General features: G+C 32.7%; 1 protein-coding gene across 1 annotated transcript in view; it reads left to right on the top strand.

Moving 5' to 3' along the window:
- LOC149575100 (agamous-like MADS-box protein MADS1) overlaps positions 1-22567 on the top strand; it is a 139989-nt gene extending 117422 nt beyond the window's left edge. Inside the window, exons 3-8 of the mRNA XM_089812167.1 lie at positions 21234-21301; positions 21403-21502; positions 21764-21793; positions 21941-21982; positions 22215-22333; positions 22501-22567. Of these exons, the coding sequence (XP_089668293.1) occupies positions 21234-21301; positions 21403-21502; positions 21764-21793; positions 21941-21982; positions 22215-22333; positions 22501-22567 (426 nt within the window). The remainder of the gene's footprint in view (positions 1-21233; positions 21302-21402; positions 21503-21763; positions 21794-21940; positions 21983-22214; positions 22334-22500) is intronic.
- The last annotated feature ends 1227 nt before the right edge of the window (positions 22568-23794 follow it).

The following is a 23794-nucleotide window of genomic DNA, read 5'->3' as shown; positions in this document are numbered from 1 at the left end:
TTTAGAGACAATGCAATAAAATTTGTCTATTTTATTTTTCCTTCATATCTTCTATTTCAACCTGTGCAAAATAACTAGCCCATTCCCACCAACTTTTACTAACCAGTGACTATTTAAATAGTTTCAAACTTTAAAAAAGTGTGATAAACTAGTAATTGAAGGGTAATCTGTCATAGGATGTCCTCTACAAAAAATATAAAAGACCACACTTAATTCAACAAAATTTCCCAGATTTTCCACTTTCATTGCTTTCCCAATGAAATCTTTAATGGAACATTTTATTGTAAAATGCTTCTCCTATAATTGCACATGTATCTCATATAATTCAACATTCTTGATATGCAGACAATTGTCCTTAATTTTCCAAGTTAGCCTAGATTTTTCAACTCTATCTATAGTTTCCTTTTTGTAACTTTACTGACATGATTTTCTATGGTATCTATTAGAGTTTTAGGTGACTCTACAACACCCCCAAGATCAAATGAAATACCAAGATAACTTCCACAAGACAATGACAAGAAAATTGCATGAATATGCAAGAATGCTATTATTGATAATAAACTTGATTGACATCCAATGGATTGATTTGAAATGTACATAATAGGCCTCATTATATAGGATATGCGATAAGAGACAATGATAAGGATAAGATAAGCTATCACCCACACAAGGTGGAATCACATGTCTAGGAAAGGTGGATCATCCTCCATTATGCAATGAAGTATGTGTGATGATGAGGATGATAATGTGATAAGTAGACTAAAGGTGGAATGAGATAACAACTATGACCAACCAGAGTGGAATTCTCCTACACCATGTGTTTAATTGAGGTGCAAACTCCCAAGTGTCTCAATCACAAATTACTATGTAATGCATTATCCAAAGTAAGCTTAGGTAAGTGTAATTAGTAAATATTTAATCACACCAACACCCCACCTTAAGTGTAACTTAGGGGAATGCACTTAAACTCACAATGCAATATGGGTCCTAGCTACTAGGCCATTTAAGGTACCCATGGACAATTTGCAATGCAATACATGAAATGTAATCTCTCATAACATTGAGAAAGAGAGAAAACCTCATGGGAAAAACCCTCTCCCAAAAAGAGAAATGAAAACAAGATGCATGGATGGATGGATTACTCAAGACCCCCCAAAAATTGCATACATTATGGATATATACAAAGAATGATCCCCCCATAGGAAGGAATAAGGAGACATGATATCCCCCCCATAATGAAGAAGATCCAATGTAGATGAATAGTACCTACAAGGAAAATATAGTCCAATGCCTACAAGAAACATGTATCCCCTTAGGAAGAGATAAATACATCAAATGATGAAGAAGCCACTCCATGTGAAAAGTGAGGAAGGAGCAAGAAGGTCTCCATGTATATATCTCTGGAGACTGAATAGGTATCTCCAAGCTCAAAGATTCTATCACACCATCAAGTTGACCTACGAGATGTGAAAAATCAAGAGAACATGAAGAGTTGGTAAATCCAATCTCCAAAGAAGGTGAAGAAGTATCTCAAAGAGAAACTCCCTTATATGTATTAACCAAATCTACATTATGAGACTCATCTGAAAGACATCTAGGAATTCATCCCACACTAAAAGATCTAAAACATAAAGATCATCCCATTGAATAGTAGAACTCATGTCTAAAGAAGTAGGAGTTGGAGGAGTAAGAAGTTCAACACTTGTCTGAAAAACAAAATGATTCAAGTGTCCAATGTTCTCCTCATATGAACTATTCACCCTTGATAAAGGGTTAGTTACATCATGAATATCATCATCATGATCAACAAAATGTCCAAACAAATACAAGCATGATGTATGATCAACAACTCCCATAGCTATGACATCTCTAGTCTCCATGTCCCTAATATAGACATAATCAGGAGTGAAATCAACAATTTTACCTTGTTCCCATGAGTAATTTAGTAAATGGAAAGGATATTAGTGGTCAAGGATGGTACACAAAGAACATCATTAAATGTACCCTATCCCATAGGAATAAATTTTTTCCCACAAACCTTCACGTATGTATACCCATCAATATAGGTGGAGAATTACAAGGCTAAATAGAAGAAAACATATCCATTGAAGATCCTATATGATGTGATGCACCTGAATCAAGAAGCCATTTACCTTTCTCAAGATGTGTGGAAGCAATGAGTGCTTGTCCTTTACCTTTGGATGATGATGTAGATGTAGTAGATGCTTGATATGTAGAAGAAGGAGAAGACACTGATGAGGGTAATTGGATATTGTTCTTTTGAAGAATGTCACTAAACTCATCAATCTTCTTATGGAAACATTTATGCTCATCATGTCCTAAATTTTTGCAATAAGCACATTTATCTCTCTTTCTTCTAGATGATTCCTCTCTTGAAGAGAACTTGGATTCAATATTATATTGTGATGGAGACTTGTCACCTTTTTAATAGTTCTTAGGATCCTTGTGTTATTTGTTTCCCTTTCATTTGGGAGCCTTTGGAGAGGGGTCATTTGTAACCAATGCTTGATACTTGGAATTTTTTAATTGGCCCATGTGTGCTAACTTTTCTTGTTCCCTTGTGACTTGAGCTACAAATTCATAAAGAGAAGGCATTTTGTATGCACTACCAAGAGCATCCATAGTATCATAGAATATAGAAACAAAGATTGAATATTCAGAACCTAGCTTGGAAAGAATAGATAATATCAATTGCTCATCATCTTTAGTAATACCACAATTAGAAAGCTCCAATCTAATGGAATTCGACCTAGAGAAAAAGTCTTGAATATTTTCATAATCATATGGACTTAGACCTATAAGCTCATTCTCCAATTTGAATTTTCTTATTCTATCAGGTTTACCAAAGATTCCTTTCAATGTACTCTAGGCATCATGAGGATGTGTGCAAGATGAAATATGATATAGCAAATCATTAGAGATGGTAGATCTAAGAGAGCCAAGTGCTTTAACCCTTCTATCAAACCATTTCCTTCTTTCTGCAACACCTGTAGCTAGTTCTAGATCCTGTCAAAGAATCATTTTAAACAATCCAATACTCATCAACTGATTAGAAAATGCTTGTTTCCATTCATGATAGTTATATGGAGTGAGTTATAGAACTTTTGAAAAATTCATAATGAAATCAAATAATGAATGAAATCAATTGATAACTCCTTCAAATTGTTGACTCAATTAATAAAATAGAAATCCAAGTATTCACCAAGTGCAAATATAGCCAAAAAAGACCTATTTTTGAAAGTGATATGCCCACTCCAAATTACTGAGATCTAATTACAGATCTAGAAATTAGAGGAAAAATCATGCACTTTCAGAAAAATTGCACCTGAAAATGTTACTGAATGTGCCTAAATAGAGCCTTGAAAGTTGTAGAAAATGGGATTTGTGATTTTCAAAAAACTCAAAGCTAGAGATCCAAAATCACCTGCACCACTGTGTAGATTGTGAGATTCTACTCGAAAACAAAATAAATTGCTTGGAAAAAGGAGTATGTATGAAGGAGATATCACTATTTGAAAATCGCCTCTAAAATTATTTTTTCTGAATCGCTGCCACCGCACTGTCAAAAATCAAATTGCTTTAGATTTTGCCTTAGATGTTCAATTTGGATGAAACAAAATTTGATTTAGGGGTTCTTGGACATCCTCTATATGATGCCAACCTCTGACTTGCACCAACAAGCACCAATTTTCACCTATAATAGAAGGTCACAAAATAGGACTGCCAAAATCTCCTCCAAATTGTGATGTCCAAAATGCCAAATGTTGCACAAACAATGAGTCAATCCAAGATTGAACTTCTTTAGAAGAATTCTTCAAACCATGAGAGCTCTGATACCATGTTAGATTTTTAGGTGACTCTACAACACCCCCAGGATTAGATGAAAGACCAAGATAACTTCCACAAGAGAATGGAAAGACAATTGCATGAAGATGCAAGAAAGCTATTATTGATAATGGACTTGATTAACATCCAACGGATTGATTTGAAATGTACATGATAGGCCTCCTTATATAGGAGAGGCGATAAGAGACAATGATAAGGAGAAGATAAGCTATTACCCACATAAGGTGGAATCACATGTCCACGAAAGGTGGATCAATATCCATTATGTAATGAAGTATGTGTGATGATGAGGACGATAATGTGATAAGTACACTAAAGGTGGAATGAGATAACAACTATGACCACCCAGAGTGGAATTCTCCTACACCATGTGTTTAATTGAGCTACAAACTCCCAATTTTTTCAATCACAAATTACTATGCAATGCATTATCCTAAGTAAGCTTAAGTAAGTGTAATTAGTGAATATTTAATTATACCAACTGTATCAAGTTTAAGCTGCAACCACTTGTCTTTCTTTGTTATCTTTGTGCAAATCTTACATCTGCATTCTATAGGAGGCTCACCATCAACTGGATTGGCCATTATTTCTATGAACCAAAACTTTTCCACCCATTCTAATTGAAAATTTGTTTTGGATAGATCCCAGTGAGATCAATCTTTTTATTATTCCAATTTTCTTTATCTCTTCTGTGCATGAACATGATTTATGGAATCACTTTTGGTTTTCTCACCAAACTCCAAGTCTATAATATCATTTTTTGACTCCCTTCTCAGGGGAAATGCCTCCAAATCATGTTCAAGTTCATACTCAACTAAGATATTAGGTTTACCAACTTCAATTTTTTCAATATGGTCTACAACCTGTGATGAATCTCGTTTTTCAATATGCACTGGAGATCTAATTTTTAAATCTTGTATGTTTCCAACATTTCCACCTCCAAAATAGGTGGATATGATTCTACATTTTGGTAATGGTGGCCTCTCTTGGCTTTCAGGGATCCTACTAGAACTCCAATTACCCCTCTTGTTTGACATTGTAAATCGATAAAGGGTACAATAACTAAATCAAGTTTCAACTTGTTTGAGTTGTTGAACAAAAGACTCAAAGAGTGATGAGTCAAAGACTCTGATAGTAGACTACTTGGACTACATATAATAATAATAAGATGAATCATTCTCATGTAAAAAGGGTACTACAATACTACAGTCTACCTTACTACCCAATAAAATTTGCAAACCTATCTTAGCATGTGAGATATCTAGTGGATAGTAAAAAATAACTAGTACTAGTACCACATAAAAAATAAATTAAAAATCTCTTACCTTTTATGAAAACTATAGTCTACGAGTCAATGGGAAATGCACTCAACACTTTGAAACTTCAGCAGCAATAAGAAATCTGAGTCTCCTCTTCCAGACTAGAAAAAGTGAATTGTATAGAATGAATGTATATATACTACCAATCGAGGTTGGTGAATTACACATGATTAACAAGTAGGAATGTCAAATGTAATTGAAACACACCTTCCTATGCAAGCCCATAATTGGAAAGAGTTGGCTAAATGGAGTTGGTGGATACAAACATTAGGAAAATGGTAGGTGACACCCAACCCAAGGGAAAATTAGTTGGTTGTAGTAATGGTGAAAGAACATTTTCCAATATGAAACACCATGAAAGCCTTGGATGGAAATTTTTTTAAAATAAATCTATCCAAAACATATATTATAGTGGTGATTGGACTAAGATTTTTGACCAATCATGTAAAATCTAATGGGAAACTACCATATGAATTGGACCCAAATTGTATAAATATCTGGCGACATGGTTGACCTACATTACATTTTCTATTCACCAAATGATGATCGAACGGTGAGATGGGATCACCAAATGTATGAAAGTGACCTTGATTTTCCAAAACCATGAAAAGCTTGTAAGAACCTTATAACCGATGAAAAAGATAAGTTGGTTGATTATTTCATTTAGGAAGACATGTCGTTTAAAGGAATTCAGTTGTATATACCTGAGGGATCTATGAGGGAAAATATTATTAAAAAAAAAAAGTGGTGGACTTTCAAGACATTTTTGAATCAATAAGACAATAATGATGATTTTATAAGGATGTTTAGACAATGGTAAGAAGTTGCATAATATGTCAAGTTGCTAAAGGAAGTAGTCATAATGTTGGATTCTATACATATTTTCCTATTCCTCATAGACCTTGGAAAGATATTAGTATGGGTTTTGTTCTAGGATTCCATGGAACTCGATGAGGTAATGATTCTATCTTTGTAGTGGTTGACAGTTTTTCAAAAATGACACATTTGATACCTTGTAAGAAGATATCAAATGCAATACACATAGCATACTTATTTTTCAGAGAATTTGTGAGACTTGATGGATTGTCCAAGACTATTTTTTTAGATAGAGATACTGAGTTACTAGTTATTTTTGGAGGATACTTTGGAAGAAGCTAAATATTGATCTTAAGTTTAGTTCTATATTTTATCCATAGACTAGTGGAAAAACTAAAGTTGTTAAGACAAGTTTTGGTAACCTTTTGAGATGTTTCATTGGAGATAGACCTTCTAATTAAGGATTTGATTTTGGCAGAAGTTGAGTTTGCATATAATAATTATGTGAATATAAGTACAAAGAAGACTCCTTTTGAGATTGTAAATGACATAATTCCTGTACGAACTAATGAATTGAGGAAATTGGATGTTGAACTAAGAACGGTGCTAAAGCTAAAAAAATTGTGGACTTCATGAAGAATTTGCATGAAGAAGTGAAAAGTAATCTATATGAAAAATTAATCAAGGATATAAAAACAAAGAAAATAAGAAGAGGAGACATAAAAATTTTGAGGTTGGAGATTAGGTAATGGTACATTTGAAGAAGAATAGATTTCTAGTTGGTACTTATAGCAAGCTAAAGATGAAGTTTGGGCCTTGTAGAATCTTGAAGAATTATGAAATTGGTAATGCTTTTGAAGTTCAATTTCCCGAGGATATGGATATTTCACCAGTGTTAAATATTGTAGACATATTTGAATATCATGAATATGATAAAGAAATAGTTGATAAATTTGACTATCCTAAGAAGAAGAAATAAGCAATTGAAAAGATTTTGGATACCAAAATTAGTAAGAGCACCTGAGGAAAGAATTACAAAGAATACTTGGTTCAGTGGCATAGTAAACCTATTGAAGATGGTTCTTGGATCAAAAAATGCCTGTTGAATCTTTTTGATACTTCTTAGAGAATCACAACTTCCTATGTGGACATCAATTCTCTATTTACCCCAGGAGTTTGATGCAAGAGCATCTTGGGTACTTTGGCAATATTGCATCAACCAATAATATTTCCTTTCTTTGTTCTTGTTTGGAGTATGGAGAATGGTCATTTATTTTTCTTTCCAAGTAGTTAGCTCCCTAATGTAGAAATATCATGGATCCTTTGGCTAATATTGTATAATTTAATTCCATCATTTGTAGAAGTTATCCTTCTCTTTGTTTGAGGCATGTTGATTTTCCAAGCAACTTGAGTAACATGCAAGTTTGGGTTTGGCAAGGTTGTGTTTTACATCATGGTGTTCCACGCACTTGGGAATCTATCCTTGGATCATGTGTGGACCTAACCTTATCCTTGCTAAAGTCAATTTTCTTATTTGTAAGGTAGTTGTATTATCTTTAGGGTTAGGACCTATAATCTGTAATGAATTGCCGGTCATGCTGACTTGTGGTCTTACTGGCTACAAAAGTAGAGATCTAGGATTAGGAAGAGTAGAGTGAAGTTAGATAGAAGGAAATTAATAAGATTTGGCTCTATATACCCAACCTCTTAAGCACAGTCATTATAATTCAAGAATGTATATGGTTGCAACCAAGTACGCCTTATGCTTAGTACATTAAATACAAATTGTCTCATCAAATATGTATTGATTTCTCTATAATTTCTTGTGGCTTCTCCTAATTGGTGGCTTCTATGTGTAACTCAGAGTGTGAGTAGTGGGGAGGTAAATTCTATCCCCTCCTACCTTGTGTCATATTAGGTGCTCATGTAGAAGTGTACTGCAATCCCTCACAATTTGAGAAATTGTGGAATCCTAGTGGGAAAAACTTGTCTTCAAAAGAGAGATGAGAACACCTAATTCCCAAAATGATTAGTGAGAATTGAACAAAGCCTTACACAATAATAATTTTCTTTCATTAAAGATGAGGAAAGAACTTCAAGCCCCACCTCAATGTCAAATATTTTGCAAAGATGATCTGAAATAATAACTACTACTCCTCCATAGAAGGAAACTAGAGCCAATGTTGCACCAAGAATGTCAAATGAAAAAAAAATTGTATCAATGTTGGTGACAAAATTATGATGAACCACTCACTATAATACGATAGAGATTAGGCATGAAGAAACTTACTTGAACATCAACCAATACTTGCCAATGATAGATTAGTACATTCTAATTTTTGATTGTAGTCATGCACCAAATCTTACAATATACTTCTAATTAACTAAGAACAAGAAAATTACATAAAATATATCATCAATAATAAAGTAAAAAAAAGGACAACACTTGATATAAGTGCCTATATACCATAGCTGATATAAGTTCCTGCACTACATAGCCCATACAATAGAATACACCAAAAGATGCAATTGCATGATGATGCCACCAAGAATGTGTCGCAAGTGATCATTGAGGATGCCCTATGATTGGATTGATATGCCAAGAAAACATAGTTTTAACTAACCCCTCTACCTTGCAATTAGAGGATTGATTCTTTCAATAGTTATGTAGGTGGACCAAATAATTGTTCCCAATTTGCATACTTATTGAAAATAGTGTTTTATTAAAAAACTAATTTGTAGGATAAACATTTATTAAAAACACATTTGCAAAACTTTATGAAAATATAAATAGAGGAAAACATAATTTCTTATTGGAAATCATTTAGAAAAATAAAGAAAATGTATTTTTTTATTTTTCTTTTCTTTAAAGGTAAAAGAAATTTTAAAATTTATTAGATTTTAAAAAAATACTTAAATCATAAACATTAGAAGATATTGCCACTTCTTTCAAGAATGACGATGTAAACAATTGATGTAGTGGAGATGATTAATTATATTTTTATTTAGGAGTTGGCTTGGCATGCCGTTTCAATTTCATTCTAGAGTTTTCATTTCTAGGTATTTGGTGGTGCCTTTTGCCCTCCATTTTTGTCTTTCTTAAGCATTACACTATGTTTCTTGTTTACTACATCTCTATATTTTTCACATTTTTAGAAGGGAGGGTTGTAGGTAGTCATGGGTGGTGGCTAAATCAAATTGAACCTAATAAGTGTGATGAACATAGTAGTAACAATAGGGTCTAGAAGATTATTGAGAATGAGCGCATGACAAAATATCTGGAGGGTATTCAAAGTTATAACCCAAATTTGTCCTAGAAGTTTTTTGAAACTTGGGAGGATGGAAAAGTCACCAATTGGGGAGTTCCCTTCTTGTTATGGTAGAAACCATCACCGTAGTTATCAAGTTTATCATGGAGGGTTCTACAATTCTTCAGAAGACCAAAGATTCCTTCAAAGATGATGTTTGGCTTTTCTTGGACCCTAGGGAAATAATCCATAAATTCTAAAGTGGTTTCAATCATGAGAATCTTTCGGGGGATTGGAAGGTGGTGGCATAGATCCTTATCAGGTTCATTACTCTTGAATGAAGGTAGACACTCTTTCATTCCCATCTATTCTCTTTTCTTAATCATTTTAGAGGGAATGTGAAATTCTATTTTCCTTTCTAAATTTTCTCTTCTTTGTCACTTTTGGTTGACAAAGCTAATCTAAAGGGTGGAGCCCCTCTTCACTAGAGTTTAATTTTATTGCTATACAATTTTCATGGTATTTTGACCCCTCAGGCAAGGTCTACCCTTACCTTGTCCACTGAGCTTACCAATTTGGTGTTTAACCATGTTTCTTCCTTAGCCAAGTTGTTGTAGGATCCCCAAAATATTCCCTCTATTACTAGTATAAGGGTTAACCCTATCCACAAAGCCAGGTTTAAAAATACCTCATAGAAAGAGAAATAAGAAGATATTGCGGATATTTTAGATGATTTAGCCTCTGGTTCTTCTTGGGCTATGGAATCGGTCTGGCCGCTAATAATGCCACCCCTAATATTGTCCCTAACATGCCTTCTACCAATCTTCCCCTTCCCTCTCCAAAATCCCATCTCAGTTACCCCGATGACTCTAATATCCCTCAATCTACCTCCCCTACTCTACTCCCTAAAGTTTTTAATGGTCTTATTGATCTTGAATATATGGTTCTCAAATTTAATGAATTATGCTTGACTTAAAGTAGTTATCAAGTGGCTTCTCTACTAGTTGCAAATTGTGATAAGAAAGATAAATAAACTAGAAGTGCTAGCTAAATCTGAGTGAAAGGTGAATGACTAGAAAAAATGGAAGAGAGATAAAGCCCTATGGGAAGTGGGGAGAGATTTTGGGGAGAAGTTGCACAACTGGGCCGAAAATGATGGAGGAACGTATTGTTGAAAACTATAATTGGAACAATTTTTATGCTGTCGTTGATGTCAAATCTTACTAGTGAGATATTAACTAACAATGTAGAGTTTCATATCAATTGATTGATGAAGATAATTTGAAAAGAGAGATAACTAGATGAACTAGTGAAGTTGTTGAGTATAGAGGGGCAAGTATGTTGGAATTACAATGGGCACTTGATCAGTTTTCCTTTGACAAGATAATGTGTTGTTTAATCATTATATAAAGTGAAGTAGATAGTTGAGCTGACGTATAGAAGAGACAAGAAGAAGTCGAGTAGAATAGTAAGCTTGACCGAGTGATAGTTTCACTCGGTCAATGAGGCAGAAGATTAAGGAACTTAAGAGGTAATCGAGCAAATAGTATCAACCTAGTGTTAATTATGGATGAGCAACATGATGAAGGAAAATGTAGAATTGACTGAGCATAGTGAAAATCAAGTGAGGCAATGCAAGAAAAATGAGACATAATAGTAGAGACTGAGCTACCTAATAATGATCAAGTAGAAGAACATAGTGATGACCAAGTGTCAACATTTTGACAATTGTGAAGAATCAAGTTTTGAGGATGACATAGTTAAATTTTTGGATTTGTCAAAATGCAAGAATGATAAGGACTGATCAATTGGCATATTCAATGCATGAATTAAATTTGTTAAGCGATCAAAGGCAAAGATTTAAAGATTATTTTCTAGTAATTTGAAGAAAGGAGAAGAAGGACAAAATGTTGGACATATTTAATGAATCTGATCAAACCCTATGATCTATGGTGATTTTTAAGGGGAAAAAGATCAAGGCTACCTATTTAAGGAGGAATAAGAGATGCTTATTAAAAATTGGTTCATTGTTGATTTGAGTTTTTTTTGAGAACCTATGAAGAACAAAGTAGGAGAGAAAAAGTGAAAAGATTGGCGAAGTGTGATTTCTTGAAGGGTTTCCAAGCAGATCAAAGATGAAGGGTATATTGAAGTCTAGTGATTGAACCCACAAATGAGTTGAAAGGAGATATGAATTTAAAAAGTGAGTTGTATCTTGACAAATCAAACCTCGTTGTTACTCTCTAATCATTGCGGTAGTACAATCCTTTAAACAAGGTTGACCTAACAACCATTTGTAAATTATTTAATCATGGTGGCATTCTAATGAAATTATACAAAGTCCTCTAACTAGGCCACTCCTAATAGGGTGATTAAATCCTTTAACAAGGTCACACCTAGCAACGTGTTTTGTAACCTTCATTAGGGTTGGCTCTAAACTAGTCTCACTTTAGGAGAGTGAAAAGTGGTAGCATGTTACTTGGTCGGTTTTTCTAAATTGGGTTTCAAAATTAAATCCTAGTTTCATATATGTGTGAATGTTTTTTTTTATGCATGTTTTTTATGATTGTTTATTTTTCTTAGTTGACATTTACTAAATAGAGAGCTAGTGATGAATGAATAAGTCAAGTTTCTAATATGTTTCTATATTATCTATGTGATTTTATATGTTTGAATAAGTTGTTTGAAGTTGTTAAAAGTTGAATTGGTACATTTGGACACAAAGATAATTGATGCATACCCCATTCCAATTATTCTAAATATTCTAACAATATCTATCAAAGATTTGGTGCTTGTAAGGAAATTTTAAATGGACTTAAGCTAAAGATCAAGATGTACAAGGGAGAAGTACCTAAGTTGAACAAATAGAATATCCCAATATGACAATGATCTATGAGATTGCATCTATCTAGAGTTGGAGATTTTGTACTATAATACCTAGCTAATGAATATATTGAAATACCTAGACTTGTGATTATTGAACAAATGAAGGAGAAGTGAGAGCACAATCAAATGATGATAGATGTGGCATGTTACTTGAGTTATGTTGAATTTGATGATGTAAAGGTTTGTACTACTGCAAATAAAATGTGGGATAAGTTTGGTACACATCCATGGAGGAGAAAAAAATGTGAAAAGAGCTAAAGAAGAAAGTTTGAGAGGCAAGTTTGATGATATGAGAATGAAAGGAGAGACTATTGCATAGTATTGTGTTGAATCAAGGAGGTTTTGTACACTATTAGAGGAGCTAGAGAAGACATATCTGGTGAGACTCTTATAAGAAAGGTATTCAGGACTTTACTTCCTATCTATGCAATTAGAGTATTTGCAATTCAAGAACTGAAATGTACACCTGGTAATGATCTAACCTTGGATAGCCTAATTGGTAGACTCATTGTATTTGAATTTTCAAATTTTGATAGCTACATGCATTCTAATATTGAATGTTCTTTCAAGTCTCAACTAACCCTTGATGAATCTAAAAGAATGAAATATAATAAGATTCTGGACAATAATAGTGAATCAGGTGATGATCTTGATGATCTTGAACCATTTTTGGCAAGAAGGCTACCTAGAGGAAAAGGAAATATAGAGGTAAACTTCCTATTATCTATTTTACATATAACATAGTTGGTCATATTGCTACAAGATGTTTTGATAGAGATGAGAAAGAGGAGAGGTAAGAAAAAAATACCAAGGAAGGAGAGACAATAGAGAGAACAGAAGTAACAAAGACTACAAAGGAAAAGGTAAGAAATCTTGTTACATTGTTGAAGAAGATGGTTTTGATAATCATAGTGATGAAAATGAGAAAATTGCTTTAATTTCACATGTGAATAAGAATTACAAATGGATAATTGATAGTGGTTGTTCACATCATATGATTGGTGATACAAGTTTGAAAAGATAGAACATTATAATTGGAGTAGTGTTAAGTTTGGAAATGATGCACCATGTTATGTGAAAGATAAATGATCAATAATATTGAATGATAAGATCAAATGTGATAATGCTTGAATTTTTCAAATTTGTGCAATGAATCTTCTGAGGGATTTCAATTTCTAGCCAACAACCATTCCTAAGATCAGGGGTAGATAGGCTATGCTCGACTAATGATCATCCTGCTAAGGAAATTTTTTGATTGGCTAACACAACACGATAAACATTTTTTAGTCAATTGGTGGTGGTAGGGAGGTGGACCATAGAGGGTAAGGGGTTCAATTGATTGATATATTAGGTTGATGGTTTGAAATACTTGTTCGGTGTGGCATAGTTGAATAGTTCGAGCTACTAAGTTGAATTCAAAAATACGAAGGAAAAGATTTATAATGCTACTGGTAAACTAATTGGAACTTGAGAGCAAACAAGAGGTAGCTTATTCTATCTAGACCAATCTAAAGATATTTTTCTAAATGCACAATTTAAAGATGTTTGGTTATGGTATAAGAAGCTATGTCATGTGAATTTTGATAATTTGGTAATCATTAGTAAGATGAAAAGAGTAAGAGCATTCCTAAGATTGAGAAAACTTGATAAAGTAATGTGCAAACAATGTCAATTGAAAAAAAATGACAAAGTTTAGTTTCAAGAGAAAAAAATATTCTTCTGATGATATTTTGGAGTTGGTTCATACTAATTTATGTGGTCCTATTGGAGTGCAAAGCTACTATGGTGGTGAATAATTTATTGTATTTGCTGAAAACTTCTTTAGAATGATGACTCTGATGTTTTTTAAAGAAAAATCTGATGCATTTTTTATGAGTTCAATATATTTTGCAATGACAAAGCAATCAAGAGACAAATGAGTGCACCAAGGGCTCCACCACAAAATGGGATAGCTAAAAGAAGGAATAGATCAATCATGAACTATGCAATAACATTGATGATGGAGAAAATATTTCATAAAAATATTGGATAAAATTTGTAAGTATTCATCTTTATACACTAAACTGAATTTAAGATAAGAAATGTACAAACAAAACCCCTTTTGAAGTTTGGCATGATTATACACCTAATGTCAATTATTTCAAACTCTTTGGAAGAAAGTGTTACATATTGAAAGATGCAAGGCAGGGAAAATTTGATGCAAAGAGTGAAAAAGATATATTCCTAGGATATTCCACTAAAAGAAAGACATACACGTGTTGCAATTTTCACACTAACAAAATTGTGGAAAGTTAAAATGTTAGAGTTGATGAATTTTGAGAAAATAATGAAGAGGAATGAAAGAAAGAACCTAAAGATTATAGGAACGTTTTCTAGATTTATGAAGGAGAACCTAGTACATTACTTGAACCATATAAAGAGGCCACCGAGGATAAACAACCTGACACTACTGAGGTTCAGTAGAAAAGCTCTACCAAGTATCAACATGTTGTTGAGAATTAGGTTGTAGGAGTTGAGTCACACCAAGAAGAAGCCAAACATTAACGAGAAGATGGAAAACACCTAATATACAATGCTGAGTTACAACTAGAGATGCTTGAAGAAGATAAGCAAGAAGGACCAAGAGATATACCACAAGAAGAAATAAAATCTGAACCTATCTTAGCAAAATATGCGAGAAGACATCATACACCAAAAAAATCATTGGAGATGAAGATTTAGGAGTCATGACAAGAAACAAGTTGAAGAAAGATACATGTTTACTATGTGAAATTGAATCTAAATCAATTAAAGATGCTCTTGAGAGTGATGATTGGGTTATAGAAATGAATCAAGAGATTGATCAAATAGAGAGAAAAAAAGACATGGACATTGGTACCAAGGCCAAAGGATAATAATTTTATTAGAACAAAGTGGGTACATTCAAAAGTGAGGTTGCAAGAAATAGAGAAAGACAAGTTTGTAAGGGATATGCACACTAAGAAGGAGTTGACTATGGAGAGACATTTTCCTCAGTTGCAAGGTTGGAAGGAGAAAGAAATTTACTTGTATATGTTCCTTACAAAGGATTCAAAGTAAATGAAATGGATGTGAAATTTGCATTTCTAAATGGATTCTTGGAAGAAAAAGTCTACATTGAACAACCATAAGCATTTGTTGACTCTAGCAAGAGGAACATGGTATGAAAATTGCACAAAGCATTATATGATTTGAAAGAAACCCCTAGAGCATGGTATGAAAGGTTACATACTTATTTGGTAAAAATCAGTTTTGCAAGAAATAATGATAATAACAATATGTACTTGAAAAGTGAATATGAGAGTAAGGTATTGCTAGCTGAAATATTTTTTGATGGTATCATATTTGGAGGATATGATTTGTTATGCAAATTATTCGCTAATGACATGAAGAAAGAATTTGAGATGTCAATGTTTGGAGCTCGATTAAATTCTTTGTTGGGTTGCAAGTTTATCATATGACGAAAGGTATTTACATTACACAATCAAAGTATATCAAGGAGATATTGAAGAATTTTGGAATGGAATATTCAAGATTAGCTGGAACACCTATGGTGATTGGACATAAGCTTTCAAAGAACCATGATTCTCCTAAAGTATATCAAACATTGTATAGGTCAATGATTGGAAAATTGTAATATGTTGTACATAGTAGACTTGACATTGTGTTAGCAATTGGTATTGTTGCAATATTTTTTGCTAATCCTAAGGAGAATCACATGATGGATTTGAAAATGATACTAAGATATTTCAAAGGAACAGAAGACTATGGATTATGGTACAAGAAGTTTGAGCTAAAGTTTACACAGATGTTGATTGGGCTAGAAACATTGATGATAAAAAAAGTACAAGTGGAGGAGCTTTCTTTCTTGGAAAGAAAATGATTTCATGGACAACCAAGAAGCACAACTATATTTATCAATCCATATCAGAGATTGAGTATGTTGAACTATAGCAATTAATTGTTCAAAAGTATAAATAAAGAGATTAGTGAATTTGTGGTGATATATTGTGATAACACAAGTGCTATAAACATGTCTAAGAGTCTTGTGATGCATACAAAGACCAAGCATATTTTAATCAAGTATCATTAGTTGAGAGAATTAGTACAACACAAAGAAGTGTGACTAGAATATGTGAACACAAAGGGAGAAGATAGTTGATATATTCACTAAGGCATTACCTAAGGATGTTCTTTAGTATCTAAGAGGTAATTTAGGGGTCATTCCCCTATATGAAGCAAGCTAAGTAGAGATGTAACATTGCATCAATTGTTATGATCACAATATCTTACACATTAATGTAGGAGGTCACACTTTAGGAGCTACCTAAAGTTTTGGAAAGATGGACATAGGTATAAGTAGATAAAGCTACAAGTCAAAGATGAAAGAGGGAGTGATCATTGCAAGAGTATTCAGATAGTGACATAGTGAGGATGATGTGTATGTAGTGGATGATGCCTTTCGCATTGTTGTCAAAGAGGGTGAATATGTATCCAATTACCATTGAATACATGTGGATATATGAGAGGGATAAATGTTATCAATATCAAAATTAAGTGTGGGAGAAGTATGTGTTGAGTTGCTATCTAATGAAGGAGGGAGAAGCTGACTTACAAAAAGAAATGACAAAGAGGGAGCCAATATAGTTGGCTATGCAATTGGTGTTAGACATCCATGCACCTATGGATGAGAATCATAATGAAAATAAGGATATTAATGAAGATCTAAAATAGATTAGATAGGGAGTTGTTAATGACAAATCTTGCAAAATTATTTTGTATTTGCATGGTAACTAGAGGTGTTGCTATCAATTTCAAAGAGGGAGATTATTGGAAACTACAGTTAGAATAATTGTTATGGTTTTATTGATGTCAAACCTTACTAGTGAGGCATTTTCTAATAGTGTAGAGTGTCATATTAGCTGATTGATGAAAAAGATTTGAAAAGAGAGATAACTAGATAAACTAGTCAAGTTGTTGAGTATAGAGGAGGAAGTTTGTTGGAGGGTAAAAGTACAAAGTTGTGTCACATTTCAAGATGGCATATTAGAATGACTAAATGTGAGTATTTCTATCTTAAAATCAATTTTGTTCAAACATATGATCTAGATAAATTCATTCTAGCTAAGTTATATATGGTCTTAAACTTTCCCAATTAGAAATTTCTATTAAATGCAAGTTTTCTACTAGTTTATATCCAATTACTAAAGAAATCAAATTATTTCAGAAAAGTGGCATTTCAATATCTCTTATTATTTTTTAAGATAGTTTTTTAATAACATATAAACACCATTTTATAGAGCTCAGAGTCAAGAATATTCTCAAGTAGAGTTTATAGTGTTTTAATTAGATATAGTATATTGTAATTAAAAAATTCTACAAGCACATATTTTAACACTAAAAAAAAATGTCAAGTTTGAAAAAAAAAAAAATATCAAATCATATCAAATTTTTAAAAAAAATTATATGATGTTCTAGAGGAGAGATTCCTCTTCTAGAATGTATAATTTTTCTCTAGGTTAGGATAGATTTGTTTTAAAAAATGTAGTGGGAGCTGAAAACTATTGATTTCAGGTGAGTTGAAATTTGAATCATTATAAAAGAGAAAATATAAGTCTAAACCTTATTTTTATTTTTGATTTTTCTAACTATATATGTTATCTATAACATAGTCTGAGATCAAAGGGAAATAGGTTTATTTCCATATAGTTTTGTGGTGGGAACTAGACCACTAATTTTCAGCATTTTGTAGTGGGTAAAAAATTATCTATAAAAATTAGGAACATATATCAATTCTTATTCCAAATAATTATTAAAAATTATAATCCTAAACTTCATCCATTTCTACACATTTCATTAGTTTACTTCATTTTCAAATTCAAAATAATAATACCAATTTTATGTCATTGAAAGTGAACAATTATACTTTTGTTAGCCTTTTCATTTACAAAAGAGTGACATGGGTTTGTGCTTTTACCCTAGAATTACAATGGACACTTGATCAATTAGCCTTTGACAAGATAATGCTTTTTTTTAATCATTATATGTAGTGAAGCAGATAGTTAAATTGATGTTAAGAAGAGAAGACAAGAAGCTAAGTAAATCACTAAGCTTGACTAAGTGACAATTTCACTAGGTCAATGGAATAGAAGATTAAGGGGCTTAAGAGATAGTCGAGCAAACAATATCAATCGAGTGTTAGTTATGGATGACCAAGATGAAGAAGCAAAAATGTGGTATTGATCGAGCGTAATGAACATCGAGATAGCTGGTAAAATGAGCGACATAGAACTATAGAGACTGAGCTACCCAAGGATGATTGAATAGAAGAACATAGTGATGACCAAGTGTCAGCATTTTGACAGTTTGTGAAGAATCAAGTTTTGAGGTTGACATAGTTGAAGTTTCAGATTTATCAAAATGTGTGTGTGATAAGGATTGATGAGTTGGGGTACTTAATGCATGATTTGATTTTTTTAAGTTATCAAAGGCAAGGATTTAAAGATAAGTTTCTAGTAATTTCAAGAAAGGAGAAGAAGGAAAAAATAATGAACAGATTCAAAGAGTCTGATCAAACTCTAAGATCTACGATGATGTTTAAGTGGCAAAAAAACAAAGCTACCTATTTAAGGAGATATAAGAGATATTTATTAAGGTTGGTTCATTGTTGATTGGCAATTTAATGGAGAACCTATGAATAACAAAGTAGTAGAGGAAAAGTGAGAAGATTGGTGAAGTGTGATTACTTGAAGGGTTGCCAAGTAGATCAGAGATGGAGAGTATAATGAAGTCTAGCCAATAAACTAGAAAATGAGCCGAATGGAGATCTAAATTTGCAAATTGAGTTGTATCTTGATAGATCACACCTAGCTATTACTTTCTAACCATTATGGAAGTAAAATCATTAAATCAAGGTTGACCTAAAAATCACTTGTAAATCCTTTAATCAAGGTGTAATTCTAATGGAATGGTCCAAAGTCCTATTAGAACTAGGACAATCCCAATAGGGTAATTAAATCCTTTAGCAGGGTCATACCTAACAATGTGTTTTGTAACTTTTAACAGGGTTGGCTCTTAACTGAGCTCAATTCAAAAGAGTGAAAAGTCGTAGCATGTTACTTGGTGGTTTTTCTCAAATTGGATTTCCACATTAAATCCTAGTTTGATATATGTATCAATGTTGTTTAGTTGGCATATACTGAACAAAGAGCTAGTGATGAATGAATAAGTTAAGTTGTTGATAAGTTTCTATATTGGCCAAGTGATTTTATGAGTTTGAAAAGTTGTTTGAATTTGTAAAAAGTTGAATTGGTACATCTGGACTTGAGGATAATAGATTCACCCGCCTCAGTTTTTCAGAATAGTCTAACACATGTTTTAGAGCTTAGAGGCCTTGTGCTTTCAGAAGAAGAGAAGAACGAGGTTCTCATTTCCGTTGCATCTATGAAAGAGTCATAGGTTTAGTTGGGTGATCAAATTTAGGACATGAAAGCTCAGGACAAAGTGGAAAAGGCTATTGGTGGGATTCAATTTGAGCTAGAAGAAAGGAAATTGAAACGGAAAGAAAAGAGGAAAGTTACGATAAAGATGAGGGTCTTCAACTAGATACTAAGCAAGAGGTTATTTCAAGGGATGTGGTTTCATATAGGCCTTCTAAGAAGCTCTCCTTTGAGTAAGTAGTGGTCGTGTCCTGTGATTGTTGGGTTGGGTGTTTGTGTTGGTTTGTGGTGGTTCCTAGTTTTGTTCCTGCATGTTCTTTTTAGTTGTTGGTCTAGTTGTTTTATTTTTGGGTAATCACTTTATCTAATTAGAATTATATGAAAAAAAATTGAATAAAATTTTAAAGGTTGTACTTTTTCTATAATCCAAGATGTGGACTAGTTACAGGGAAGTAGGGTAGCCTATGAGAAACTATGACATCTTCCTCTAATGTCCAAGATTTTTAATATTCTTCATTTCTTTTGTCCTAAACTCTTTGACATTTTTGTTGGCATGATCTTTTATGGTTCAACCTTCTAATAATACTGAGTCCTTTCTTCCCCTCTTATTACTGCATTCCATTCTTGTGCTATAGTGGTACACATAAAGTTTACCCAACTGAAATAATGTGAAAAAAGGAGTTGAGAGGGGTTTTTTATATTGCTTTAAGTCATTATGGTTCTAGAGTTGCAATTGTATACTACATCTGATGTAGTTTGCATCTTTTGATATGGTGCATATTGTCCTTCCTATGTTTTGATCTTTTGTATTGGTCACAATTCATCAAATTATCATGGTAAAAAAACAAGATTCAAATAATATAAAGATGATAAAATAATAGAATTAATGTATTCTCTGTCTCAATAAATCATCATTTTCATTTCATAGATAAATTAGAGATGCTCTCCCAAACCCTAATTTTATCCTAATAAAATAAGTCATATCATAAAATAAATAGAAAAAGTGGGTTGGAGACGGTCTCCGAAACCGTAATTTTACCCCAATAAAAAGTTATATCATAAAGTGAATTGAACTAAGTTAAGACATGCTTCTACAGTACAAAATGTTTTGAATTAGGATTGGTTGATAGAAACCAGCTCAATTATGTAAAGAAAACTGATAGACACTCTTAATAAGTTATGTACATACTGGTTTAACGTAATTTTGACATTAAAATCGGTCCCATCCCATCTCATGTTTTTACATTGAAGTTTTGTTGAAACAACCTTGAAAGTTAGCTCGGCCTTATCGCCATTGCTCAACAACTTCAGTGAGACCATTGCTTAAACATCTTAGATTCACATACTGGATTCCTCAAAGGCTTAATAACTATTTTGGTTGTCATCAATTTTTTTCATTAACAATTTTGGGGACGACGTCTAATTTTTCATTATCCAGGACCACCATTAGCATGTACATGCGCATGCACTTCTAATGTTGAAAATAAATTTTAAACATTTTTTCTTCACCTAGGATCTCTTTACCAGACTCAAATTTATGGCTAACAAGTTTCTATATAATTGAGTTGATCATTAACAACCTTGCACAGATTTTTAATATGACTGAGTTGATCATGCTTAATTCTGTTGTCATTGTGTAGTCATCGTCTAAATCAGAAAAGGTGACTGCATTGAGGGAAAATATACAGGCCACGGAGAAAATGGTTAGGTAAGCTCACAATGGCAGCATGCCCAGTAATACCCTTTGTGTCTTACATGATCTGACTTTAAGGAAGAACTCCATTTTAATGTGCATTTTTTTCCTATTAGGAATTTAAATGGTGAGGAATTATCTTCTTTGGATCTCACTGACTTGGAACAATTGGAGAACCAGATTCAACTTGGGATGAATAGAATAAAAACGAGGAAGGTAACTATTTTTCATTTTGTTGCATATTGAATTTGTTTGAAACAAATATATATATGGATAATCTTATTTAAAATATCTATAAGTGAATCTTAACAAATTAAGGATATGTAAAAAGAATTGTAGGTGGTGGTAAACACAAATGACAAAAACTAGTCCTCTTACACACATAAAAGGAATTGTATGTAAAAAATATCGTGTCCATTGTGGCACCCATAGTTTCCTTTCTTCAGTTTAACTGATAACTGATAGACTATGTGACAGAACCAACTTGTGGAGGAGCTCCAAAGGAGGGTAAGAACTTTGATTAGTCAGTTAAATGTTTGAGATTTTATGTACAAATACTGAACATTCTTATCTAGTTTTTAATTTTTTAATTCGTTGAATAAGGTGGTTTTTATCAGTGACTGACCCTCAACTGACCCACTTGTAATAATTCAGGGGGATGACTTGAAAAAGAATAATGATGAACTACACAAAATGGTATGTCAAGATTTTTTTTTTGTCATTTTATATGGTATATGTTTTATATAATATAATTATCTATTGCGGATTTTGAAAGAGACATCATAAGTTGAAATTCTATTAAGAGTAGACTATGTACACTTTGTTTTGTAGTACAATCAGGTGCCTCCCCAAGAAATATCAGATAGTAGTAACATATGACTGATATCATAGAATATAAAAGAGCTTTTCTCTTTCTTTTATCTTTTAGATGCAGCATTTGGAAGAGAGGAGATATTTTGAAAGAATCCTGAATGATAATGTTAGAATGCCATCAACTGTAATCGCTACCAACCCTTGGCACCAAAACACTCAACAACCATGGCAGAGGTAAATTCTATTCTTCAATTTTTTGGAGTTTAACAAATGTAGTGCTGACTGTTTACTTTGTATCCTGTTTAGTATGAAACCTGCATGTTGGCTTTGAAATGCACATATACATTTAGTATCACCTGAAATGTAACTCATGAGCAGGGAATTGTATTAAATGTTTGCAGAATTTATTCATCGGGACGTCTACCTGAGCAGGATCATCATCTCACCACACTGCAAGGGTGGCAGTGATCCAAAAAATTTATTTACAAAACGATGTCATATTTTATTGTGCTATTTGATGTAATAAAATAAGTAGTTTTACATGGTTCTGAGTTATAGTTGAGCCAAATGGTTATAGACAAATAATTATAACGTGTCAAGGGCTGTTTTGATTTAACTCTATTGTAAATGAATATGATGTTTTAATTAATTAGACAGCCTATGAAAACAAATATCCTTATTGAATTTGATTTGATATCTGATCAGGAAAATAATAGGAATGATCTTTCAAGTGTGAGACCTTATTAAATTGAAATTAAAATTTTACAAAATCGCTAGGCAAGTGTGTTGCTGTACAAATAAACTTATTAACTTGCTTTAGAAACTTTACATATGCCTCTTTTATGGATAATTTAGAAGAAATAATGAAACGTTGTAGAAAAGACTTAGGCTAATTTGAAACAAAATTATATAGAATGCAACTTGCCCACTAGATCCTTCTGAAAATAGTCAACAATGTTTATGATCTCTTTTGTTTGAGCACGGTAATGAAATCTTAGATTTGATCACATAACTTCTTACCAGCATAATTATCATAAATTTAGTTTCAATAGAGACGCAACATAATTTACAATGAAAGAAACATGATATCGTTTTCTGTAATATTTATATTTACAAAACATGAAAAGACATTCACATGAATGCTGAAAAATAATATGAAGTTAAGAATATATTAAATGCCGAGTAAAGTATTCAACACCATAACCCAATACTGTGTCGACATTTGCAATTTACCACAAGCTGAAAATCAAGAACATAATAGAGAAGCAACCAAGGTAACCAGAGTTGTCCTATGCTTCAAAATAATGAAGTTCATTTTCATTGTTGAGTAGATCAGGCCAAAGAATATTGGCATGGATGTACACTTGTATTTGGTGGGAAGAAATGCACTCTGTTTGGAGTTCTGCTTGTAAACATTTGAACAGTAGAACAAAGAAAAGAAAAACAGAGTTAACACAGAGCAGAGTATAATGAAAGAAAAGACTGGTCTACAGAAGAGCAGAATAAACAAATACACACTAAAATATTATGACTCTATTAATAGACCACTGCAGATTTGTTACACCAAAACTTCAAGAGAGGGCCTTATTTGTAAGCTCTATAGAGCCCTTCAGAATTTCTGCAGGAGTCTTCCTCGCAGCATTGTTAAGAGAATTATGGAATTGTTCGTTAAATGTGCACTTGCCATGTACTGTT

Source organism: Cupressus sempervirens, chromosome 2 (genome assembly GCF_028749045.1).
Source record: "Cupressus sempervirens isolate cs-2001-9-10 chromosome 2, ASM2874904v1, whole genome shotgun sequence".
Lineage (NCBI taxonomy): Eukaryota > Viridiplantae > Streptophyta > Pinopsida > Cupressales > Cupressaceae > Cupressus > Cupressus sempervirens.
Note: the sequence above shows the minus strand (reverse complement) of the source record. Positions and strands in the feature narration are given on the sequence as shown.